General features: G+C 61.4%; 1 protein-coding gene across 1 annotated transcript in view; it reads left to right on the top strand.

Annotated features, from left to right (window-relative positions):
• GALNT9 (polypeptide N-acetylgalactosaminyltransferase 9) overlaps positions 1-26,354 on the top strand; it is an 80,016-nt gene that overhangs the window by 20,166 nt on the left and 33,496 nt on the right. The window contains exons 2-5 of the mRNA XM_032396312.1: positions 5,677-5,857; positions 20,350-20,516; positions 22,251-22,425; positions 26,066-26,263. Of these exons, the coding sequence (XP_032252203.1) occupies positions 5,677-5,857; positions 20,350-20,516; positions 22,251-22,425; positions 26,066-26,263 (721 nt within the window). The remainder of the gene's footprint in view (positions 1-5,676; positions 5,858-20,349; positions 20,517-22,250; positions 22,426-26,065; positions 26,264-26,354) is intronic.

Raw genomic sequence — 26,354 nt, 5'->3', positions numbered from 1 at the left:
GGCGCATCCTCCTGACCCCCTGCTGACCCTCTCCCAGGGCAACGCCATGTCCAGGGCAACGCAGCACTGGACGATCCAGGGAGGGCTTGGGCATCATGGGCTTCCTGCCCAGCTGAAGAAGGTTCTGGAATGCCTGCTGGAAGCTCACTTTTTGAGAGGCATGAGGCCCCTTTTGGATGTGAAAAGGGGTTCCCCGGATGCCCCCAGCCAGGGCTTCTGTTCAATCTGGGTGCTGTTGATGTAGGAAAGATGGGTTCGAAGCTGACGGCCAAGAAAGAATTCCTGAGGCGTCTTTGGTGCAGAAAGGTGGTTTATTAAAGCAGGGGGACAGGACCTGTGGGCAGAAAGAGCCGCGCCGGGGTCATGAGGAGTGGCCCCTTATATACTTTCAAGTTGGGAGGGGCTTAAGGATAGCATCAGTCTCTAAGGAATTTGGAAGGAAGGGTTCCAGGATCCTGAGGGGGCTAGCTATTGTTGGGAAAAGGTCATTTATTACCGTCTAATAAAATCTGAGACCCTTCAGATGTATATTGGTGGGCCGTATGCTTGGGGGGTGATTGCCGACACGTATCTTGGGGGGAAGAGATAAAGGGAGTTTCCGAAGTTATTTCTAAATGTTAAAGTAGACTCAGGATCCTGGGGGTCCGGCTAAGGTTGCCTTTGGCCTTTAGCAAAGCGTCCACATCGAGGCAGCTGAGCTCCTAGAGGAAGGTCACTACCTGTCTCAAGGACTTGTCAGTGGGCTGTAGGCAGTAAGGAAAGGTAATAATTTCTCTTCTGCCTCAGTTTCCACGTCACCGCGACGTGGCCAGACTCATTCTCCATGGCCAGCTGGCCTCTCCTCACACCACGCTGGCTGTGGGTGTTTGTCTCCAACCCGACTGAGGGGGCCGAGGGCTGGGGAGGGGTGGCCGCATGGACGGGGGCGGCCCTTGCCCTGCCCGGAGGGGCAGCATCCACGAGGTGCATGCGTCCACGAGCCAGTGTCCAAGAGCCTCCCGTGGTCATCTACAGCATGCTCCCAGGGCTCCCCCAAGAGCATGTGGACCTGCTACGGAGGCGCGTGATGAACACGGAGCCAGGCGCTCATAAACTGGGTGCCTCCATTAAAACGCTCTGCCGCGAGGGGGTGTCCCTCCTGCCTTTGCCATAGCACCGCGTGAAATGGTGCTAAAAGTAATAAGCAGCTGTAATTAACGTCCTTGATGTCAAAATGGAAAATTGGTGACCTTTACTGGTTCCCTCTAAAATTCCTCGTTGAGGTGATTGGAAGTTGAAAGCACGTGGGTAGGAGGTGTGTGGCCTCGGTGAGCCTCAGGGGTCCTTCTGTAAAATGTGGTGATAAAAGCACCTGGGGCAGGACCCACTGGCCATGGGCGGGCGGGGGTGTAATGACCACCGGCTGTCAAGACCAGCCTGTGACCCCCCCCAAGTCCTAGGGTAACAAGTAGGAGGTGTGGCTTCAGTTTAATTTTCAGAGAAGTCAGCTGGACAGACGTTTCAAAGACTGAGCTAATGCATGCAAATTTCCCATTGTTCTCAAAATCACTTCTCATTCAAGGGTGGAAGGAAGAGTCTGGGGCTCTGATTCCCCCGCAGGGGGAAGTGGAATGTTTCAAACAGGAAAAGCCGCTCTCCCTCTTGTTCTGGAGGCCCCGGTGCCTTTGTGATCCGACCCGTCGCTGCGCCACCCCCAGAGGGGCTGAGTGCCATCCCACGTGAGGGACGGTTGGCATCCGTGAGTCCAGTCGTCACAGTCTGCTGGCCGCAGGTCTGCTGGCTGGTTTCTCGGGGCCGCGGGGACAGAGCACCGCGCTCCGGACGGCTGAAACAACAGGCATTCATTCGTTTACAGTCTGGAGCCTGACTCCAGGTCGGGCAGGGCCGGGGGGAGGGTGCTTCCGGCTTCCTCCAGCTTCTGGGGGCCCCACGCGGTCCCTGGCTGGTGGCCACGTCCCTCCAGTCTCTGTCTGGGTTGTCACGTGACCAGCTTCTCTTTGCGTGCGTCCGTGTCCAAAATGGACCCCACCCCAATTCAGGATGACTTCATCTTAGCTGATGACCTCTGCAGAGACCCCATTTCCAGAGAAGGCCACACCCACAGGTCCCGAGGGCCAGGACCAGAGCTTGCCACGGTTCAGCTCACAAGGCTGCAGAGCCTGCCTGTCACCCACTTGGTGGCCTGACTCATGAGAGATGAGCCCTGAGGGCGGCAGGACTTGGGGGACATTGTGCCCCACCCCCACCCTGGCACCAGGCCCCGCCGGTGAAGCCAGGATTTCGGGGGACATGAAGACAAAAGCTGGTTCTGTAGGTGTCGGTGTCGACCCCGGGGGCCTTGGTGGCATGTGGCCATCGGTTCAGTGGCCCTCGGGCTGTGGACCGCCCCCCCGTAACGGCCAGGCCACCTTCAGTCTTTACAAGTTTCTTCTGGTTCCGTCTGCCCTTGTCACCCAGGGATCAAGCAATCCTGCCTCTTTAGAAGGAACTCTTTGTGAAAGAGGCGTGAGCCCACGGTCATCCCGGAAAGGACGGAAGACACGAGTCCCAAGAGCCCCACAGGGAGGCGCTGATGGGCAGGACTCCATAAAAGCGAACTCAGATCTGCGGGTTTTTAATGGTCGGAGCTGTAACAGCTGGGGCTCCCACCGCTCCCCTAGCGGTGCCCCCCCCGCCCCGGGGGACAGCCTCTCAGAGCTTCTGCAGCTGCTCAGAGGTCAGGGGTCAGGCAGGGCTAGAGGGCACAGGGCGAGGCCCAGATGTGACCAGCCCAGAACCCTTCCCTGGAGGCAGGGGCGGGCTCCACGCGAGGCTCCTGCTCGGACACACGGCTCTCGTCTGGGGCCCCGGACATCAGCGTGCGTGGCGGCGCGTGGCTGCTGGCCACGGTCCTGCGTCTGAAACCCGTGCTACATAAAAATTGTTACCAATCATCCTTACCTCTCCACCCTGAAAAGTGCACAGAAAGTCAAGATCCAAGCCTAAAGCCAACCAAAATGCACATGATTTTGGGGAATGAATAGTGTCAAGGGAGGCTGCCGGGCCATTCCATGGAGGGGCGAGCGGTGCGGTCAGGCAGGGCCGCGTGGCCTCCGTGGCTCGCTGATGCTGGGCCCACAGCCAGCAACGGGTGGGTGGTGGAGGTGGGCTCGCGCCTCCTTTCAGAACCAGCCTCCAGACCAGCCGTGGGGAGCTGGGTGGAGGCTGCAGAGCAAAATTAGCTGTTCTAAGTGACTTTGACAACGTTTGACAACGTAGAAACTACGGTGTAGCTATTTCTGTCCTTCTGGGGGTAATTCAACATCTTATTTTTTAAAATCTTTATTGCGGTAAGAACCCTTACCATGCAATCTACCTTTGTGACAAAATTTTAAGTGCTGCTAACTAGGCACAGTGATGTGCTGCAGACCTCTAGCTTATCCCTGTAAGTTTATACGTCTCTATAACTGAAAAAAAAAATATATAAATGAAACTTACACCCCGTTGAGCAGAAGTCCGGGAGAATGCTAACTTTTCCTTTAACCCGCTAGGGAGTGGACAGACGCTGTCTAAAGTGACACTTCCAGAAATAGAGCCAAAAGTGTTCCTCCTAAGGTCACAAAGATAACCCCGGAATAACGGAGAATAAAGGCGCGGTGGGGCAGAGTGGAGGGAGGAGGAGGCCGGCGGGCGGACTGAGCCTCAGGCTCCGTGCGGACGTCCCGGGAGGCTGTGCCCGCCGACAGAGCCAGCCCCTGAAGTCCGGCGCGTGCGGGCACAGCCAGCAAAAGCCCGTCCTTTGCAGACTGGGGCTCGCCCAGGACACCCCAACTCTGCCTTTTCATAGCTTTCCGCCCCGTCGGGAGGTTCTCACATGGGCGTGTCTCACTTTGACAAGCCAGAAAGTGACGTGAAGCAGCCCCGTGAGTTTTCAGGACCTGACCCCGCACAAGCTGGGTCCTCCGTCTTCTCCAGCCCTGTCCGCCCCACCCCGAAACCAGCCCCCTCGGCGTCCCCCAACCCTCAGGCCCCAGCCCGTCCGGAACCCACCCCGGGCCCCGCCCCCAGCCCCGCCCGGACCCCGGACCCACCCCACTCCGGGGTCCCCCACCCCGGGCCCTCATGCCCCCAGCTCCCCGCCCCCCGCGCGCAGCTCCCATCCTCAGGCCCCATCCCCTGGCACTCACGCCCTAGGGCTTCCCCCTTGCCCCTACCCTCTCCAGAACCCACCCCCAGGCCCCACCCCCCGGGCCCTCAAGCCCCCGCCCCCACCCCCTCCAAAACCCACCCCCAGGCCCCCATGCCCGCAGCCTCAGGCCCCACCCCCTCCGGAACTCCCCCCAAACCAACCTCCAGCCCCCACCCTCCAGGGCTCCCCTCCTGCCCCCACACCCTGGTCCCCACCCCAGGTCCCACCCCACTCCGGGTCCCCCCAACCCCGGGGTCCACCCCTTCAAGCCCCCACCCTGGGCAGCAGAGCTCCCTGGGGGGCCCGGCGGTGATCAGCGCCAACTGCTGTCCCCTCAGGTTTGGGGGCGCATCTGCCTTTGGGAGGCCGCTATTTACAGACTTTCCAAAGTGGAAAATGCCGCACAGACGTTTAAAAATAGCATGATTATATATGTATTTTTGCAATATTAAAATAAGCGGAAATGATTTATGTGTCATGCAATTTTTCAATTTTACATTCAATGTGTGTCCTGCGGTCCTACATGAATACCAACACAGGTTTGCCGGTTCAAGATGGAATATTCCAGAAAACTCTGAGGCCCAGGCGCCCTGGGCTCCCCTCCTGCGCCGGGACTGTAAGCCGGGCAGCAGCGCAGGCGAATGAGAAGGGGCTTGCGTTTCCCCGGGCGGGACATCCGCTCCGCGAGGCCGTGGGGGAGGGGGTGGGTGGGGTGGGGGCGTCGGGGTCAGGGCTGGCCGTCCGTGGGGTTTGTTTTGCAGCGTGAGGCCAGTACAGCTTGGATTTCGGTTTGCGCCCCTCAGTGCGCGGCCTTCTTGTTTCATTAGCGTAACAAACCTAAGGGGGTGGATGGCGCAGAGAAGAGCCCCCTCTGCCCGCGTGCCCAGGAGTCTGCTTGGGGGGCGCACCAGCCAGGCGGGGCCCATCCCGCCTTTCCAAGGGTTGGACTGCGGTGCCCTGGGGCCCCACTCCCGGAGCCAGCGTGCCCCAGAGTCACCCGTCCCAGAGAGAGCCAGAGTGCCGTCCCCACGCGCTTCTCTGACACACGGGACCACTTAGAGGAACGTTCCGGAAGAACAGGCCCCAGGCCTGGCCTTCCCAGGCAGCCCGCGTGCACAGGTGCTTCCTCTCCTGCCCGTCTCCCAGGTCTGCTCCGTCCCTCTCCACCCTCTGAGGCAGGGCCCTGCGGCGCCGTGTCCTCTGTGTCGGGCGCTGCGGGGCTCCCGGGGGACTGCGGGCTCACACTCCAGGTGGTGTCCCACTGTGGCCGTGCAATGACGTCAGAAAGACCGACAGCCTCGAGGGTCGGGGAGCAGGTGGGCAACTAATTTGCATTCTTAAAGTGAACTTATTTTTATTGAAAAAAAAATGTTAATTAATAGACTTTCCTTGAATTCCCAGAGTTGGGTCTGGAAGAAAGTGGTGGCTGGCCGAGGCTGGGGCCGGGCTGGGGAGGGCAGGAGGGTCGGGGGCCTGCCTGACCGCCCCCCTTTCCCGTTTCCCGCTAGGCCTCGCCAAGCCCATCGGCCTGGTGGAGGGCCCCGGGGGCCTGGGCCAGGGCGGCATGGCGGCCACGCTGCGGGAGGACAGCCGGGAGACGGAGAGCAAGTACGAGGAATATGGGTACAACGCGCAGCTCAGCGACCGCATCTCCCTGGACAGGACCATCCCGGACTACAGGCCCAAAAAGTGAGTACGTGGCACTCCTCGCAGGCGCCCCCAGGCCCAGCCCCCGCGCTGTGGGCTCCAGGAGCGCGGACGTGCAGGCAGGCACCCCGGGCACAGTGCGCCCGCCCTGCACCACTCTGGTGTCTCTGCTGTCGGTGGGTCGCGGGCGTCCTGTCCACGCAGACGTGTGCAGGCCCGAGAGCCGGGCTGCGCCTTGCCGCCGCTCCACACAAGGACACGGGTGAAGCGCGCTGGGACCGCGGGGCTCACTCGCTCGTGTGGCGCCCCCCATCTAAAGCTGTCTGCCATCCGTCCCGAACCCCTGGCCCTCCCGCCCCCAGCCTGCCGCCGGCTGTGGCCTTGCCTCGTGGCCGGCTCTGCAAGCGTTGCATCCTGTGTGGAAGCTCATTAGGTACCTTGGCGGGGGTGAAAGGTGAACAAAATGCCATATTCAGCGGGCATCATTCCTTGAGTAGGTCCCTCCAGGCGGGCACGTGGGCTGGAAAGGAAAGGCAAGCTTGGCCGGGCTCCTCTCTGGCTCTGCTTGCGGAAAGCCTGGGGCGGGGGGGGGGACCCTGGGCGCTGGAGGGGCCCTCAGCACTGGGGCCAGGGCCGGGCGGGTGGGCGAGGGGCAGGGCCGGCCCTGCAGCAAACCACGGGGACAGTGGCGGGGGTGGGGGGCGTTTTTAGAGTGTGTATGAGACTGTGTTTGGGAAGTGGTCCTGGGAGCGGAGCGGGAGGGCCGGCCCGAGGAGGAAGCGTGAGCAGGTGCATCATGGGAGCGGTACGGGTGGGGTACACTTGCGGGCGGGATGCCCCGGGAGGCCAGGCAGCGGGAGCTCACTGCAGACCCCCTGCTCTGCAGGCATCGCTCCCCAGACCAAGGGGTGAGGTGCCCCGGGCGGGTCTCCCGAGTGAGCCATGGCTGCCCGGAGTGCGCCTCCCTGCGGCCTAACCCAGGGGTTCCCTTCACCCTGTGCCTTGGGAATGGACAGTAGGTGCGGCCTGTTCCCTGGACGGCACGGGGCCGCGGTGAGAGGCCACTGTCCGCCTCTCCTGTTCCGCTTGGGACTTCATCCCAGAGGAATTCCCCTTTGTCCCGGCAGACCCCGAGCACACACGCCACACGAAAGAACGCTGCTTTATTTTATGGGTACCATCGAAGAGGCTTTCCATTCGTGAGATGGAATAAAGATTCCTTTCCTGAGTAAAAAATGTGGTTGAGTATAAAACAGGCCAATTTGAAGAAATATGCTAAATGAATAATGCAGGTGACGTCTAGATGTGACAAAGTCATGGACACGGGCTTGAGTGGCTCAGGTTCAGGACGTGCCAGTCCGTGCTCTAAGGGTCTGTGCGCACACGTGTGTGCATGCGTGTGCATGTGTGCGCGCACGCATGTGCACGTGTGTGGGTGTGCGTGGCAGTTTCTGAGCGCTCCCCAGCGTGCCCTGACCTTTGGAGGGTGACCTCAATAAGGTTCCCTCAGCGACTGGAGTTGAGTTCTTGTCTCTGGGCTTCTGGGCGCCGCGGTGCCTTCCAGAGACCCCCCAGGACCACCCCAGGCTCAGTGACTCCCTGAAGGGACTCACAGCCTGGGCAGTGCTGTTTTACTCCTGCTGGGGTTTGTCGAAGGACAGAATGACATCATGGAGAAGAGTGCAGAGGGCAGGGCGGGGGGAGCAGGCAGGAGGGACCCTCCCAGCCACGGCGGCACCCTGTGGAGTATGGCAACGGGGGGCCCACTTCAGCCCTGCTGTCCAGGGTTTTGGTGGCCGACCGACCTTCGTCCCCAGCCCCCAGAGGTCAGGCTCACACTGTGCTCAGGCTCCAGCATGGACCGCACTGCAGTGTAGACTATCCGCGTGGCCCAAGGCCCCACGGAACCAAGGACACTGGGGTCGGGCGCAGTGTCCCAGGGACTCAGAAGTCACCTCCCGGGAGCTGGCAAGGGCCAGACCTTTCCTGTGTAGGGAGGGTGTCTATGGACAAGCCAGGCCTGCTGTGTTAACCCCTTCCTGTGCACAGCGTAGTAGGTGACTTGGCAGGCGAGTGGCGCCCACCTCCCATAAGCTCACGGGGTCCAGAGCTCTGGGCCTCTCGATGTCCAGCCGTTGCCAGCCCTGGCTGGGGGCAGGGCTCTCCTGGCGGCCCTGCTGCATCTTCCGCGTCAGAGCGCTGCACTTATAGAACAGATGAGAGTGTGTGTCATAGATGCTGTTGTTTGCCTCCCTGAAATCTGGTGCTCTTTCTTTGGGCGCCCCGCTCGCACATGGGAACCCGTGGAAACTTTCCGTTCCAGCTGCAGGGCAGGGCACATGACTCAGGATTAAGGCAATTAGAGCATTATGTCCACCAGCCTCAGCCCCTAGCTCAGGGCTGTCATGTGGTCTGGGCGCAGTCCAATCAGACTGCATGTTGGAATTATCTGAGGTCACTGGGGAAAAAAATCAGGCTTTTCAGCCAAAGTGAAACTGGAGTAATGGGAACCTGGGAGCTGCACCATCTTACCATTATGAGGGGAAAGCTTAGAGTTCCCACAGCCCACCCATGGACCCAAGGAAAAACCCAGTGCAGGGTGTGGCAGAGCTAGGAGGTGGGGAGGAATCAGGTTCCAGCGCCATAGTAGCAGCACCTGGATCCAGCTGTTCCTGAAGCCAACATTGCAATAAATTATAGATAAATGGAAAGTCCTCTAGGCTCTGTAGTAAATTAACATACACACACACATATATTTTTAAATCTTTTGCTCAAGCATTTGGATTCTATTTCTTGCTTCTTAATGGGCTCTCCGTGCTCGGGCACATCCCTGCACACCCCTGAGTCCTCAGAGCACTTTATGAGACTGAGACCCAGCCTCCTTCCCTCGCGTGGTAGAGGCTCCCTCTTTAGGAAGGCTCTGTCTGCCCAAATAAAACCCGACAGGAGTGATCAGTTCCCTGTCAGCCTCATGTTACGGAAGACATCAGGGCGAGCTTTGAAAGAGCCGACGTTTACAATAGGCCTTAATTGATAGAAACCTGATTTACAGACACTGATTGGAAGGGGCACAGCTCTCTGCCTCCTTGAAACAGAGAATGTGGGTTCCATTTTCTTACATGTTTATTTATATCCATTTCTTTCCCAAAAAGAAATGGGGAGGATTTGATGAGTGTGACATGCACAGGCCCCCCACCCCTTGCGTGTGAGGATGACGAACTAGAAACCAGAGAGAAGCCCTTCCGAGCCCTTGCTGTCCCGCCAGTCTCCTGGGCCTCTCTGGACTTGCTGCCCTCCCCCAGTGGACGGCGTCGTGGGGCTTAGTCATGTGGTGACAGCCTGCGTGTGACCTTGGCTTCGAACACGGGCCCCAGCCATCCTGGGGGAGACCCAGACCCTGCGCAGCTCAGCAAGTGGGGTGCCCGATGGTTGCCCTGGGGCTTATTTAGGACCGGTGTGCTGCAGAGCACTGCCCGCGGACCAGCGCTGACCCCGTAGCAGCACTGTGAGGACGGATGGTGCCCACGTTTTGCAGACGAGGAAGCCGAGGCAGGAAGGGTCAAGTACCCGGTTTGGGCCCGTGGGCCATAGTTTGCTGAGCCCTGCTGTGTCACGTGCATTTCCCCCCCAGAATCTCACCTTCTCCACATAAGCCAAATATGGAAGGGAGACTGTCTTCTAGAATCTGCCCCCTCCCCTGCCGCAAGGGGTGGACTCTGTGTCCCTCCCTTACATTGAATGGGCCTTGTGGCAGGTCGTCCAATAGAGGAGGGCAGAGGTGATGCGGTGGGGCTTCCAAGGCCTCCACCCTGCCCAGCCCAGCACTGGCCCTGGCCCGTGAACCGCCACAGAAGCAGTCTGCCTGTCCTGCAGCCGCCATGTTGGGAGGAAGCCCAAACATGCCCATTCCCAGTGCCGGGGGACAGGCCCGAGAGCACGCAGGGAGAGACATGCCAGTTGGGGCCAGCTGGCTGCACCCCCGTGGCCCCGTTCCAGCCCACCTGACGGCCCAGGCCCAGGACCACCAGTGGAGGCCTTCCAGGAGCTGGGATGGGGACTCAGGTCAGGGTTGCTGTGACCAGGAGCTGGGCTGGAGGTAGTCCCGCAGTTGTTGGTGATGAGCCCGCAGGAGGAAGGCCGGGATGGGCCACTGCAGAATGCTGACCTCTCGGTTTGCGACGCCAGTGGGTGTCTGTGGGAGCCTTTGTGTGGGGGAGCCATACCTGGCGCTTAGTAGGCCCTCAGCAAATACCTGTGGCTGACTAACTGGATAAATACGCAAATACAAGTTCCGTCTATGCCCATCTTAAGCTTTCAGATTTTGATTCCCTAAACGGCCTTAATCCCTGTGGAGCCCACCCGTCCAATGAGAAATGGTCTTGTGTTGGATTCTGACAGGTGCAGCCACTAGAAACACACATGGGATGTGGGTGTGCGTGTGCATGTGCGCGTGTGTGCGTCTGCATGTGTGCATGTGTTAGTGTGTGCACGTGCGTGTGTGTGTGTTGATGTCTGTGCAAGCATGTGTCTGCTTGTGCATGCTTGTGTTTGTGTGTTCACATGTGTGCACGTGCGTAAGTGTGCATGTTGATGTGCATGCATGTGTCTGCTTGTGCATGCTTGTGTTTGTGTGTTCGCGTGTGTGCACGCGTGTGTAAGTGTGCATGTTGTGTGCACGCATGTGTCTGCGTGTGCGTGTGTGTTCACGTGTGTGCACATGCGTGTTCACATGTGTGTGCGTGTGTGCCTGCCCCGACCGACAATTCTGTCCACTCTCAAACCAAAGTTCTCATTCGCTTTCTCGCATTAGATACATTATTGATTTCCCTTTGTCTGGAGGTAGGTAGCTTTTCTAATTAAGCAGCAGCTTTAATTATGCCACAAAGCACATAACATAGATCTTGATTACTAAGACTGGCCCACAGGATAATAAAAGGGAGACTGGCAAATCCAAATTAAACAGGATCATAAAAACGAGTGGCCGAGCCTGAGCCTGTCCTACATCATGTGCAGTAATGTCCCCCCTGCTACGTGTTTGCAGAGACTTCGTGCATATTAACTGTCTGCGCCGTGAACAGCTTGGCTGTCCGCTCCAGTAAGTCAGATCGAGGGGACGGCGTGAGAGAGGCCTGGAGTCCGTTACCTCATGCCAGGGCCCAGCTCCTCATGCCTCCTGTGTTTAGGGTCTGTCAGAGCAGGCAGGTGTCTCAGACGAGGAGATGGGAAACTGGGTGTCATCACGGAAGCGTGTGGGGTGGGTGGGTCTTGTGTGCAGGGAGAGGCCCCCTGGTTTCTTTACTCACCAGGGAGCACCGAACTGCAGCCTCAGTGGTGTCCTGACCGGGCGGTCCGTTCTAGCAGGTGACACCCTTCCCTTCGGCCCGCCCTGGAGCCTTCGGTCTGTGCCCAGGAGGGAGGTGTCTGTGGGGAGGGAGGGATCCCTGGGGAGGTTGGGCGGGGGGGGGGGCTCGAGCCTGCCTGCCCCCTGGCTCCCTCGCAGCTGGGGATTTGTTGGGATGCGGGCAGAGCCCACTTCACCCCAAGCTCTGGAGCCTGTCGGGGGGGAGGGCTGTGTCCACCCTCAGAGGCCCTGTGGGGCCGCAGGGGCTGACGGCCAGCAGAAGAGCCCCGCTCTGAGCTGGACCCTGGCCCATGGCGGGTCAGTGACCGCAGGGATGCGGAGGGAGAGCCTGGAGAAGCTGGTGGTCACAGGCCCCGGAGATTGTGCACCTGGGCCCTGAAGGCCCAGGCCGCCGATGGCCCAGCAATTCGTGGCATTCAGGGCCACCCCTGCAGCCTGCTCGCTCCACCGGGTGCATGAAGGCCTCCGGGCTGCCAGACGGTGACCAGGCCCTTTGGCACTCGGGGCAGTGACCTCGCAACCCCTGAGACAGTCCCGCTTGGTCTGTGTGAGGCGGGGTGTGGCAGGGGTCCCCTACATCCGTGCCCTGGTTCTGGCGTGTGGGGGTCTGTGTGCGGGTCTGCCAGGCTCTGAGGTCCGAGGGTGGAGTGCATGCCCGTACGTCTGTGAATACACGGCGAGGTGAGTCTGTGCCCCACGGCGGGGGATGCGGGCTGCGTCTTGGCCTGTGGCCTTGTCTCTGTGAAGACAGGTGGGGACAGGTGAGCCGCAGCTGTTTTCCCTGTGCACGTCCGGGTACGTGTGCGCCCTTAGCTCTGCAAGCAGGCACCTCGGATAAACACGAGCCCTGATGTCTTCCTGGGCCGTCTGCTCTGCGGGAAGATGCTGTGTGCGCGTGTAGTGGTGTGTACGTGTTTGCGTGTGTGTGCGTGTGCACCCGTGCACGTGCAAGCGAATGTTTCTGGGAGGCCTTGCAGCCAGCTGCCTGGATGGACAGATGGACTCAGGGCTTGCCGCACATGTCTGCTCTGTGCTGTTTCCTGGGGGGGCCGCTCTGCCTCTGGGCCCCCGAGTCCTGCCTCGGCCTCCTCTGCCGTCCGGCCAGTGGGAAGGCCCAGCAGAGGTGTGGCCTCGCTCATCAAGGATCCGTGACTGTGGACATTCCTGCGAGGGTGGAGCGTGTCACCCACGGCGGGCAGGTGCCGCCACCAGGAAGGCGTCCACAGAGAAGCAGAAATGCTCGCCGGGTGACGTGCCTCCAAGAGCCTGTGGGCGGCTGTTTCCAGAAACATCCGTCCTGCCCTCGGAAGGTGCAGCCTCCGGGTCCACGCTGAGCCCCAGACCCGGCGCCTCCGGCGGGAGATAGATGTGTGTCCTGTCGTCAGCCGCGGAGCTCGCCGCTGCCCCAGGAGGGGTGCCGCCTCTCCGTCCTGCGATTATTTCTCCAGCGGCACAAAGGGCGTCCCCATAAATTTCCATTAGTGTCACTGCTGTGGCCCTGTTTCCTGTGAGGCCAGCCAGGACGTGCCTGCCACGTGCCCTAACCGAGACCTTGGAAGAGGCTTTCAAGAGCCTCGTAACCACCCCTGCTCCTCTGTGGGTTTATAAATCCTCTTAGAAACATCCCTGCGGTTGAGGATTTCTGCTGCTCCGGCTCCGGGTGGGGAACGCGGAGTCTGAGCCGGAGCTGCTCTTGCACAGAGCTCAGCCCCCCGCTAGCGGTCCACCCGCGCGTCGGCAGGAAGCACCCACTGTGTGCCCCGCACATTCCCCCGCTGCTAGCTGCATCGTTAACGGTGTTAACAGACTCGGGGGCAGGAATTCAGATGGGGTGCATGGGGGTGGCCTCTCTGAGCAGGACCTTCTGGACTCAGCTGGGGGTGTGGTGTCGGGGGCCCTCAATGGCTGGGAGCCCGGTGGCAGGGCTGGGGGTTGTCACGCCTGTGGATGCCGACCTCCAGCTGTCCACCAGAGCACCGGTGTGTGGCAGTCGGATTGCCTCCGCGGTACCTCGGGGCCCCCAAAACAAAGGCTTTCTGCTCTTCATGACTCTGCTCAGAGGCACGTGGCCTCGCTTCGCCGCGCTCTGTGGGTGGAGGTGGCTGTGGTGGAAGGGTCCCAGCTGAGGAGCGCAGGGGTGTGGCCTGCTGCAGCAGCCTCTTTGGGAAGCACGGTGGCCACTGCACCTATTTGAGACCGTGCATCATAGTGTTTAGGTACATGGGCTGGATGACACCCCAAGGAGGAGTGGGGTCCCCCTAAAGAGAGTGGATGTTCTCTGTCAGTGACAACAATGTCAGCTGAAAACCCCAACAACTCAGCTAGATGCGGCTGCACAGTGAAGGGACTCCTGACCTCACGTGACCAGCAGGCTGCAGTCAGGGTCCCGAGTCGTTCAACTGGCAGCGGCTGACGGCGTCAGGGGCCCCAGCTCTCCCTAGTTCTCTGCTCTGCCTCATCCATCCTCATGGTCACAACATGGCTGCGGCAGCTCCCAGTATCACATCCTCACACACTCCCGAAGGGCTGAACAAATAGGTTCCTGCATCTTGTCTGTCCTCAAGAACAGAGGAACCTTCCCGAAGGCCCTGCAGACCCCTCCTCGTGTGCCCTGGGCCGTCTGCCCATCTGCCCTGTGAGCTGTGAGAGGCAGGGATGCTTGTCTGCTCCTCTCAGGAGCTTGTGGTGTTTGGTCTGCTCGGTCTCTGGCCTCTCAGGATTGTGGGGACACCCGTCTCAGATCCTGGGGGGCTGGCTGAGAATTCAGCTGACGGGTTGGCAGGTGGCCCTCTCCCTGACCCCCTGGAGCCGAGGCCCCGAGCTGGGATTGTCTGTGTCCTGGTGGAGGGCAGGGTTAGGATGAAGCCCTGTTGCCGAGGGAACCCCAGCTCCCACGGATGGAGCCTTCTTGAGACGGGCGGCGGTCAGACGCATGGCCGTGAGCACCTGAGCCGAGCCCGCTGGCTCCTGCTGAAGGAGAAGCTCACCGCGTGTGCGGGCAGAGTTCTCCCGCCACACCACGAGCTCGGGCGGTGTGCATTCCAAGGCCGGCGCCGGATCAGGACCCCTTCATCACATGTGGCAGAAGATCCATCTCAAACTGGCTTAAGCTGGAACGAGAGACGGGGTGGGGGTGGGGCACGGAGAGCGGGGGGGCCGTGATGGCCACCGCGGGGAGGGTGGAAGTGCAGGTGGCCGGGTCCCCAAGCCGCACAGTCCCGAGAGCGGCCACAGCCCAGCGGCAGAAAGAGCTGGGTGGGAGGGCCGCCTGCCTCAGGTGGCGAGCGGCCACGCCCCAGCACCGCGGCCTGTCCCCTGGGGTGGGGCCGGGTTAGCGGAGAGCCTTCCCTGGTAACAGCCCCTTCCATCGGCCCTGGGTTGAACACACACTGTCTAACGGGGAAGGGGAGTGCATTATGAGTAAAAGAGGTTATTTAATGCAGATTTGTGCTGGGCCAAAATGAACCCTATACATTGCACTGTTTCTAATTCCAACAACTTAGAAGCTGCACGCGTTCCCGGTGGGGTGACTTGCCAGGTGCCGATGAGCGCCGTGGACAAAGATGGCCTCACCCTGCCCGGAAGGGGTGTCTGGGAAAGGCCCCCGCGCTCTGGGAAGTGCTAACTTAAACGTCCCACAGCAGGTGGACAGCACAGTTGTCTGTATGGCGCCTGCAGGGGTCAGCCCGTGGAACCACATGGCTGTGGACCGGGGCGCCCGAAGCCCAGGACTGCGCGCCCCCTCGCCGCTGCCCGCTCAAGCCCCTGGACGGCAGTCAGGCCCATGGTGTGCTGTCTGTGGTCCTTGGGGGGCCAGCGTCTCTGCTCTGTGACGGGCTCAGCCTGGGCTGCCCTGAAGGGGTGCTGTGGTGAGCGGGCAAGCACGGGGAGGGGCCGGCGAGGGCAGGCAGAGTCTTGTTGATGTGCCCACTGGCACTGGCGTCCCCAGGGCTCTCTACCGTGAGTGGGGCTCACACGGGGAGCACCGCATGCCCGGCCCGGCCACCCAGTATGGAGATGTGAAGGAGGCCCCGAGCCATCCTGGTGTTCCCTTCCTGTATGGGGGCAAGGCTCACCCTCCACTTGCATGGAGCCCACTGTCCCCATGGGGGACGCGGTCCTGGGCAGTGGCGCCATCCCTTCTGCCCCCAGACCCTTCCATCTTTTCTCCCTTTCTTCCTCCCTAAGCGAACCCCAAATCCAGCTGGGTTCAGGTCCATATTAAGGCTGCATGTCCTGCATCCCTCGCAGGGGGTCGAGCCGTGGCCAGTGGGACATATGTGGACGTGGGGAACATGCGCCTGGTGGGGAGGGCATGAACTTTCCCTCCTTCCCTGCTTCCTGCGGTGGAACTGGGCTGCCAGCGCAGACAGGCTTGGGGACCCCACGCTTGGCACAGTGACGAGGCAGAAGGGCCTGGCCACTAACACCCCAGCCTCCAGCTGCCCCAAACCACATCTCCAAAAGTGCATAGACACAGAAACCAGCATCCGCTTTGTTTGTATCACTCCTGTGTCCCCCCAGCTGTCCCCGCAGCTGTGCTCCCCCGGGCTGTGCTCCCCGAAGCTGTTTCCCTAGTATGTCCCCTCAGCCATGCTTCCCCAGGCTGTCCCCCAGTGTGTCCCCACAGCTGTGCCCCCCCGGGCTGTCCCCACAGCCATGCCCCACCCCCCCAGGCTGTCCCCCAGCTGGGCTCCCCCCAGGGATCCCCCCCAGCCACGCTCAGACACATTTGGGTGTTACTGGGCTCAGGGAGGGGACAGCCCGGCGCGGAGATGAAGCCAGCTTGCTCTCTGTCACATCCAGAGTTACACATGTCCGTGTCTGCCAAGCTCTGTAGAAATGTATCCCGTGTTCTACAATCGTGCTGACCGCAGTCGATGCACTATTTTTACAAAGCGTCGGGACAGCACCAGATCCCATAATAGACGTGACCCTGTCGATTTTCTAGTCCCCAAGTGGGACTTACTCTTGCTGGAAGAACTAAGTGAGAAGAATCTCAAGAAGCAACATCACTTTGTGTGAAGAATTCCTTCTAGACCGTGGTTTCTGAGGCAGAGATGGAAAGATGGAGAGATTATCTGCCACAGCACAGAGGGCCCGGCACGGAATCCAGGCTCAGAACCAAATTCATGAAAAACGACTGGGCTTAAATTATTCAGGGAACTGGCCTAACCCAGCAAGACGTGTGTCCAGGCTGTGGAGAGCTGAGCTGGGAACACCGGCTGCTTTGTCAGTTAGAAACTCGGGGGCATGTTGTCTGGGCCCAGGGAGTGGTGCCCCCGACACGGGCTCCCTGTGGACTCCCCGTCTGGGTCCTGCCTCTCCCGTGAGTTCCATACGGACCGTTTCCCTTCGTGGCCCCTGGGGCATCAGGCAGCGCAGGTCTCTGTGATGGCACCCTGCTCGCTCCTTGGTCCTCCCCCTCCCGTGTTTGAGCAGAGACCACATCTGACCCGGGCCCTCTGCCCCTGCTCCTCACACTTGCTGGGGCGCAGCCCCCACAACCCCCCAGTGCACCTCGTTCCTGGTTGCCCCCGGCAGAGATGAATGGGAGGGACTCTCACCCCCAAAACACCCCTAGACTTGGCGTTTCCTCGACGCCGGCCGTTCTCGGATCTGCCTGATGGGACAGGTGCCCGAAGACCCGTAGTCGTGACCAGGCGAGCCGACCTCGGATGGGGTAGTGCTTGTGCAGGCCTCGCGCAGGTCCGCCCGCAGACCCGGCCCTGACTCCGACCTCCCTCTGCCCTTTGTCCTTACGGGCACCTGTCGTTGGAGTTGGGGCCGCCCCGAAGGCCAGCATGTTTTTCACCTTGAGATCCGGGACATAGGTACACCCGCAAAGTCCCTGTTTCCCAAGGTCACCTTTGCGGGCTCTCTTGTGGAGGAGGGCGACACCTTTCAACCCACAGCCAAGGGAGGGCTCTTCAAAGTGGAGGCCCTCGAACACACCACTAGCCCAGCGGACACTCTTATCTGCAGGAGAACAGAAGGAAAGGCGGGGGACAGAGTCTCCACTGCGGGGCCGGGCCGTCAGGGTCCCCCGCCTTCCCGGCGACCAGCTGCGGGTCCTCGGCTGAGGTCCTCGCGAAGCCCCCTCCCGACTCCCAGACTCAAGAAGTGACGTAATCCACGGGTAAGCCAATCAGAGCGCCCCGTCTCCTCGGGCCACCGTGATTGGTCCACGGCAGGGCGCGCTGTCCAATCAGAGCCAAGGAGACGTACCGTGCTTTCCCACCTGTGCTGGGAACTGGACTGCCCTCCCCAGAGCATCGCCCAGCCCGAGGAAGACGTGGAGCGAGAAAAGGCCCTGGGTCCTGCCGACATCTTGAGCCCCCCGCCCAGCGGGCCCGAAGGCACACACCCCTGGACTTCTCACCGAGGCCGGCCAGTGAGTCCCCTGCACCACTCACGTTGTTCCTGCCTGATGGACCTGCGGAGCAGAGAATGGAGAGTGTATCCGGACGGTTCTATTGCCCTGCTTTCCCGGGAGCCTGTGCTCTCCAGAGTGGCCGGCAGCTTGGGAGCTCTGTGTCTGAGTCAGGAACCAGCAGGGGCCTGAGCTTGCACAAAGAGCATTTTCCATCTGTTGAAGGCAGTGTGTCTCTAAGGTGAGTGGCTGCCATGACCCCTAGGGTGAAGCGCAGGTGGCCTGGCAGGAACGTCTACATCACGTGGAAGGTCATGAGAACAGGCACCTCGCACGGGCCACCCGTGTCCAGCTGCTGCCTCCTCCAATGCCACACCATAATAAATCCCGGGGACTCATGGCCAGAGCTGCGGGGGGGAGGCCAGCCGCGTGTGTGTCTGCATTGTGGAGGGTGGAAAGGGGCTGAGTGTCCACTGCGGCAGGGGACGCTGCCCTCCACAGCCTGCCATGCCCCCACAGCCCGCCTCACCAGCACAGCCTATTTCTCTTCATGCCCAGTGCACCCCACCTGCTGGTTCTTTGTCCCCTCGTCCTCCACATGGCTGGTTCCTCTGTTCTTTGGGTCTGTTACAGGCTGAACTGTGTCCCCCCAGGTTCATACATGGGAGCCCTGACCCCCACACCTCAGGATGTGACTGTGTGGGGAGACAGGGCCTTACAGAGGTGACAGGTGGAGTGGGGTCCCCCGGGTGGGCCTGCCCCCTACGACTGAGTCCCCACGGAGAGCAGAGCAGGGTGCAGACACGCACAGGGCACGACCACTGAGGACACGGTGGAAAAGTGGGAAGACAGTGTCTGCACACCGAGGGGAGACCTTGGGAGGAGCCGGCCCTGCTGCCCCTGGATCTGGACTCCCCACCTCCAGACTGAGGAGCGCACTTGTGTGGCTTAGACCATCCCGTCTGTGGTGTTTGCTCTGCAGCCGAGCTGAGCAGGGCAGGGCTAAACTCACTGCCAGGTTGCTCACGGCTCTTCCCTGGCTACCTGGTCTAGAGATGGCCCCAGGGTCCCCACCCACGGCCCTGTTTTGTCCCTGCCTCCACCCCTTCCTCTGTGAAATCATGCTGCCGTGTCCACTGTTCTTGTCTGGGCGCCACCGTGAGGCCAGAGACACTAGCACGCAGCCCCTAACACTGGGCTAGGAGGGGCTCACCGGCGCTGTCCTGCGCGCGCTAGGGCAGCACCGGGCCCTGGGCACGGCGGATGGCTGGGGTTCAAAGCCCGTCTGCACTCACTCTGTAGGAGGGAAGTTGGCCCTTTGGAGCAGAGCTGTGAGTGTGAGTATGTGTGCGAGTGTGAGCATGTGTGTGATTGTGTGGGTGTGAGAGCGTGAGTGTGAGCATGTGTGTTAGTGTGTGTGAGTGGGTGTGAGCACATGTGTGAGCGTGAGCATGTGTGTGATTGTGTGAGTGTGAGCATTGTGTGAGTACATGAGTGTGAGCATGTGTGTGAGTGTGAACATGTGTGTGATTGGGTGTGAGAGCGTGAGTGAGCATGTGTGTGATTGTGTGGGTGTGAGCATGAGTGTGAGCATGTGTGTGATTGTGTAGGTGTATGTGTGTGAGTGCGCATGAGCATGCGAGTGTGTAAGCATGTGTGTGTGAGTGAGCATGTGTGTGATTCTGTGGGTGTGAGCGTGAGTGTGAGCAGGTGTGAGAGTATGAGCATGTGTGTGATTGGGTGTGAGAGAGTGAGCGTGAGCATGCATGTGAGTGTGTAAGCATGTGTGAGTGTATGTGTGTGATTCTGTGGGTGTGAGAGGATGAGTGAGAGTGAGTGTGAGCATGTGTGAGTGTGAGCATGTGTGTGGGAGTGCGTGGGTGTGAGCGTGTGGGTGTGAGAGCGTGTGTGTCTAGCCAAGTCCAGTGGCCTCTGCCATCTTAAGGAAAGATTTGGTGAGTTTACGTTTATTGTGGCAGCAAACGTTCGTGGACTCCTCCAGGTATATCTTCGTATTTCCTTTACTCTTCTTTCCTCTTTTTTCCATCACCTTATTTTTGACTGTTTGCTAAGTTCCTGTTCATCTCCCTTTGCCCCCTGATGAATCTATTCCATCACGTTATTACACCAACAGCCCGTTGCCTTCTGCGGGCTCCTTAGCAAACATGCATCATTTAATTACATTGAAGAACCGGACATCCCTCGCCCCTCGCTCAGCCCCCATGACCAGCCCCTATGCCCATCCTCTGCAACGAGACCCCTGGGAGAACCGCACATCCCCCCCGTGTGCCCCTCAGTCCTTAGGTTTAGCCGAGGCTGTTACCTTCAGCCCCGATGATGAGGCCGTCCCTGCAGACTTCACGTCCACTGCAACAGCCTTCAGCTGACGTTGGCCCGGCCCCCCTGCAGCCCATTGCCCACTACCCGGGCAACACCTGGGACACAGGGCTCACTGTAGATGCTACCCCACAGCCCCCCACTGTGCACGTCCACTGCAGATGGAACCAGGTGTTGACGGCGCTGGGCTCAGGGCTGGGCTCAGGGCTGGGCCCCACCCACCACCCACCACCCACCACCGGGTCACAGCCTGACATGACCGCCATTCCCTGACTTTCAGCAAGGATGCAGCGAGCTGAGGCTTGGAGCACATGAGCCCATGGCTTCTGACGGATGCAGTCACTGAGTCTGGGCGTTCCTCCCACGGCCTTGTTGTTGCTCTTCCGCTGGTTGTAAGATTTAGAACCAGCTGAGCGGGCATGCCCCACACTGACCGCTGACCGCGAACCGTGTCTCCTGCAGGTGCCAACAGGTGACCCATGCCGCCGACCTGCCCCAGATCTCCGTGGTCTTCATCTTTGTCAATGAGGCCCTCTCCGTCATCCTGCGCTCCGTGCACAGCGTGGTCAACCGCACGCCCTCGCGGCTCCTCAAGGAGGTCATCCTGGTGGACGACAACAGTGACAGTGGTAGGTGGGGGCAGTGGGGCACCCCCACAGCGCAAGCGTGCTGGAGCTGGGGGCCGGAGGCTGGAGTCGGTGGGCCAGGCCGCACACCCGGGAGGTTCCAGGCCAGAGTCCTCCCCGCCTCTCGCGGCTCTGGGGACTGTTGGCGTCCTTTGTGCTCGGCTGGGGTTGCATCCCTCCCCCCTGTATGTCTCCTCTTGTACGGACACCTGTTGTTGGACTAGGCCCACCCTAAATCCAGGGGGATTTCATCTCAAGATCCTTAACCGGTTACATCCACAAAGACCCTACTTTGAAATAAGGTCCCATTCTGAGGCTGTGGGTGGACTTGAATTTGGGGGCTCAATTCATCCCCTACAGATGTCGCCCAGAAAAGCCCAGGCAGGCTGAGTTCCCCTATCTGCTGATCATACCTCTTGCTTCTTGCCAGTGACAGGGGTGGGGGCTCCCGTGAGGGTCTGCTGCGGGGGAGCTGGGCGGGCACTCACAGCGGGGACCCTGGGCACATCCCACACCCACCAGGCACGGAGGGCTCACAGCCCCTGCCAGGGGTCCAGAGGTGCCTGGGCACCAGCCGAGCCAGGAGCCTGAACCCACCGTGGGCAGCCCCCAGACTGAGGTCCCGTGGGCTCCTCATCCTGGCCTCTCCTCCGCACCTCAGCAGGGAGGGAAGTGGAGGACATTTGGGGGATACCTCCGGAGCCCTCCAAGGGCGGGATGTGCCACGTCCAACCCAGGGTCGGTCTGGAGGTCTATGCTGCAGGGACCGAGCTGACGCATGAAAGGAGCGAGGGTTGGGTGGCCACCTTCTCTGGAAAGGGCAGGATGGGGCTGGAGGCTGTTCCTGGGAAGGACCGGTGGCCGTCCCTGGCTCCCAGGGACAGGTGGCTTCCGCCGGCAGGTTGCGGGGGGACGCCCCGCCCAGCCACCTGGAGAGACCCCACTGCCTCTCTTCTCCGCCGGCCCTGATCTGCTGTAGATGCGCCTGTTTGGGTGCACATTCGGTCTGTGGTGCGTCCTCAAGTCCCTCCTGGTTTTTCACCTGTGCCTTCACTGAGTTTTTAGTGATTTATGGAGCTGAAATTCTCAGAACATAAAATTAGCCATTTAAAACATCAGTGCTCAGTTCAAGGGCATGAAGCACACACACTGTTGTGCAGCCGTCCCCACTGTCCGTCTGCAGGGGAGAGGCCGGGTCCCCGGGGAGTGTTTCCATCTTCCCAACCTGGAGGTCTGTCCCCACTAAATGCTCCCCCAGCCCCTGGCACCCTCACCCTGCCCACTGTCTTATGAAGGTGGCGTCTGTCGGGGCCTCAGAGAAGTGGGATCACACCGCATCTGTCCTCAGTTGTAGTGGGTGTCACGGCTGAATACCCCACGGCGTGGACTGACCACATGTGCTCGCTGTGCATCCATGTGTGGACTTCCTTCTTCACAGGGAAGGAACTCGGTCCTGGGGTCTCCTGTCTTCGTGACACACGTCTCTGTCCACTCAGTCCCATTTGTCTGGTTTTGTCTGTCGTCCCCCCAACTGGAGGGCCAGCCTCACGGGGCGGGGTCTTGTCGCCCCGCGGTCTCCCCAGCCCCTTGAAGCATGTCCGGCTGCAGGTGCCCTTCAATGGCTGTGGAGTACGGGCCCAGGGCACACAGCGCCCCAGCCTGCCCACACCGACCTGGGGCGACCTCAGGGCCCTTTCGGGGTGCAGGCGTGCTGAGGCATCTCTGTGTCCCCTGCAGTGGAGCTCAAAGCCAGCCTGGACCAGTATGTCAACAGGCGGTACCCGGGCCTGGTGAAGATCGTCCGCAACAACCGCAGGGAAGGCTTGATCCGGGCGCGGCTGCAGGGCTGGAAAGTGGCCACGGCCCCCGTGGTCGGCTTCTTCGACGCCCACGTGGAGTTTGGCACGGGCTGGTGAGAGTGGGGCGCGGGGGGCAGAGCTGGGGGTGGGGCTGGCTTCGGGGACTCCCTGCAGGGGCCAGCAAAAGATGAGCCTGGGGCCCGGGGCATCCGAGTCCAGCCTGGGGCTTCTCACGCCCAGCTCCTGGGCCGGAAGCCGCTCGGGAGGCGCAGACCGCAGGATGTTATGTGTCCAGCAGGTCACAGCACAGAGCGAGCATGTGCGCGTGGCCTCCGACCAGGGCACACACACAGCTGTGGGGCACTTGCCGCGTGCACGTGCCGCCCGCGGGGTCCCGATCCGCTGCTTGCAGCCCAAGCCCCCAGCACCAGTTGGAAGCAATTTCTTGTCCTGGGGGGCCCTCTCGTCCACCGTGCAGGGGCAAAGTGGGCCTGTAACGAGACGCCTGCAGGGGGACGTGGCCAGGGAGTGGCGGGGATACACGGTGACTCAGGAGCGGGTGTGCAGGATGACCTAGCGTTGTGACCCCGCACCCAGCACCCCAGCAGGAAGGCGGGGGCTCCAGCCCTGGGCTCGTGCTTGCCCTGCAGGCCGATGCTCCGTGTGGCCTCCGGGCCAGCAGCCCCTGTGGGCTGCAGGAAGTGCAGGTCTGCGTGGCCTAGGGTCTGCAGCGTGGGGCCCGGGGTCCTGGCGCGTGCCGAGGATAGAGCCTGGGCCCCCTGGAAGCTTCCTCCAGCTCTGAAGCAGCCTTAAGAATGGTGTCAGTTGCCCAGCCAGTCGAGGGGGAGGCCGGGTCCCCGGGGAGTGTCGGACCCAGGGCTGGTCCTGGCGCCTCTGTCCAGACCCCGCCGTCCAGACGCAGAGGGGGCGCTGATATCCTCAGAGCCCGTGTCCAAGGACGCCTTGACCGAATAGCAGGACATGCTTCCGAGTTTTCTGGAAAGCGCCGGCCGTTCCCTTAACTTCTCTGATGGCTGCACGTGGGGGGTGCCCTGTGCAGATGAGCCAGGGATATATCGTGGGCGGGGAGGGGGCGGGGGCTGCGATCCCGCGGCAACGCTGTAGGTAAGGGAACGGGTCGCGGCGGGACGTCCCACTTGCCAGCATGGTGCGGGCGGGGGAGGGCGAGGCGCGCCCATGTCCTCGTCTTCAGGTGGGATGCTGGGAGCGTGCACGGGGTGCGGGCTGTTGCCGGGACTGCGTGAGAGACTGGCGCCTGGCTCCAGGCCCTCGGGGTTGGATCAGTACTCGGGATGGCAGACCGGGCCCCCAGGGGACAGCCGGGTTTGAGGTGGCCTGGGAGCTGAGCGGACGCTTTGGACACATGCGTGTGCCTGGGAGCGGCCTGTGGGCAGAAGGAGGGTTGACCTGGCGTATCAGCGTCCCGGGGCTCTGACCACACAACCCGGGTGGCTCTAAACAACAGAAACTACTCTCGTTTCTGGGGCCCGAAGTCCACTGAGGGGACACCGGTGTCAGTCGAGCCACACCCCCCAGAGGCGCCCGGGGTGTCCTTCCTTGTCTCCTCCAGCCTCCGGGGTCTGCGGCGTCCCTGGGCTGTGGCCACAGCCCTGCAGCCTCTGTCCTCTCCCCGCTTTTCCACCGAGTGTCCGTGACTCTCCTCTTCTGTTTCTTGGTGTGTGTGTGTGGGGGGGTCCTCGTCGTTGGCCTTAGGGCCAGCCACGTAATCCAGGTTAAAGCTGCAGTGGGTGGGTCTGCAGGGGCCACAGCGAGCAGGGGCGGCCCACAGTGCCCACCCGCGGAGCCGCAGGGAGAAGTTGGCTCACGGGGGCGGCTTGCCCCATTTCAGTAGAAACTAAAACTCACGATTTTTGTATCAAATCTCCCAACGCATATTTTTAAACGCTGAGAAGTCTAACGTAAGACATTCCCTGGGATACCAGCCACGGGAAACGAGGGGTCGGCGGTGGCGGCTCCGACTGAGGACTGGTGGCCTGGCGCGGTCCTGAGTCTGCGCGGTCCCTGTGCATGGTTCCCGCGTCCCCAGCTGGTCTGCGAGGGTCTGGCCCCCCCGGGTCTCCAAGGTCGTGGTTTCCCTCCAGCTACCGCTGGCTCCAGCAGGGGCTCGGCGTCTCCTAGTGGAGCCTTCTCCTTCCCCACTCCTGGAGGGTCTCAGCTGCCCCAGCACCACGCGCTTGTCACGAGGGTCGGTTCTGTCCCCGCACGCTTGGCAGAGATGCGAGTTTCTTCTGCTCGGCTTCCCCTCCTGGCCCCCGTTTCTCTCCGCTCTGCCACCCTCGTGAGACAGCCCTTCTTCTCGAGAACCACAGTGTGTATCACCTTGTATCCTTCATTACGGATCACTGCCTGCCCCCACCAGGGTCACTCCACGGGGCTGTGTAGGCTGCGCACTGCACAACCGCACTTGGTAGTGGTTCCTCCCTCGGGCATTTGGAAGCCGTCTGGGAGAGGCGCGAGTCTGTCACTCCAAATGCAATTTTAAACGAGTGTAACTTTCATTTTCATGACCGAAAACCCAGTTATCCATCTGCAAATAGCCCTCCCCTCCCAGAGCAGCCCCCACAGGGATGCTGCCTCATTAGCAGATGTGGCTCTCCATCTCTGGGCGCTTTACGAACAGTAATTAATTAATCCTCCTCGTGAAGCTGAAAAGCAGGTAAATACCAGGCTGTCGCTCAGCAGGATGGGGAAGAGGATGGGCCACGAGGCAGATGTCGCCAGGTGGGACCAGAGGACCTGCCCCCGTGGCTCCCCCCCCCTCCCCGTGGCTCCCGGCCCCTCTGCGGCTCCTGGTCACGCGGGCAGCGGGCAGCCCATGGCCACAGCTGAACTCCAGCTCAGAGGCCGGGCTTCTGGTCGTGTCTCGTCCTTGCGGGGGATGGGGCACGTCCAAGGGCGAAGCCGCACCTGCTTCCCCGTGGACTCGCCGCACAGTCTGCAACTCACGCTGCTGTCCAGAGAGGTCCCCCGAGAGCCCGCGTCCTCGGGCTCCTCTGCTCGCTGGCTTCACCATGTCCGCTGCCCCCACTTCTCCACTCCAGGCTCACATCCCAGGGCCTCAGCGCTGGCCGCGCCCTCCCCATCCCCCTGACACCCACCGGCCCCCCACCTCCTCCTGCTCGTTGCCCAGGGCAACCTACACTGATGCCCTGTTTAAAACTGCAGCCCCAAGTCGGCCTTACCTTGCTCTCTTTCCCGCAGGATACCGGTCACCTTCTAACATACCTTCCCTTATATGTTAATGGCTGCCCGCCCACCCTCTCAGGGCCACTGCGTACTGCTGTGTAGGTTGCACACTGCACAACAGTACCCAGTAGCCTCTCTCGTCCTTCCAACAGACCATAAGCTCTCTGAGGCATGGATGTTCTTTTTAAGTTTATGGAAGTATTCCAGTTTGTTAGACCAGGGCGTGGCACATAATCGGTCCTCAAATTAGGGCCTGTGAGGGAGTGTACCTTCCACAGGAGCAGGGAAGGAGGGGCAGGGAGTGGGATCCGGAGCCGGAAGGGGAGGGCGAGGCCCCGGGCGGCGCAGGTCTGCGGCCAGACGCGCCCTGGGCTCCCGGGGCCAACGCCCTGGCCCCGCGGCAGGCTGGCGGTCTCGCTGGCCTCCCGACGCCACCCTGCCTGTCGCGGCGGGCCCCTCCTGGGGGCGCAGGCTGCGGGGTCCCCGCGCCCCTGCCCTTCCTCACGGGCGTGCGCCTCCCCGCAGGGCCGAGCCCGCGCTCTCGCGGATCCGGGAGGACCGCCGGCGCATCGTGCTGCCGGCCATCGACAACATCAAGTACGACACGTTCGAGCTGCAGCAGTACGCCAGCGCGGCGCACGGCTACAACTGGGGGCTCTGGTGCATGTACATCATCCCGCCCCAGGACTGGCTGGACCGCGGGGACGAGGCCGCGCCCATCCGGTGAGCACGCCGGGGGCGCTGGGGGGCGGGCGCTGGGGGGCGGGCGCTGGGGGGCGGGGCGCTGGGGGGCGGGCCCTGCGGGGGCGGGCCC

Source organism: Phoca vitulina, unplaced genomic scaffold (assembly GCF_004348235.1).
Source record: "Phoca vitulina isolate PV1807 unplaced genomic scaffold, GSC_HSeal_1.0 scaffold91, whole genome shotgun sequence".
NCBI classification, from domain to species: domain Eukaryota; kingdom Metazoa; phylum Chordata; class Mammalia; order Carnivora; family Phocidae; genus Phoca; species Phoca vitulina.
The sequence above is the reverse complement of the archived record's forward strand: the minus strand, read 5'-3'. Positions and strand labels throughout refer to the sequence as shown.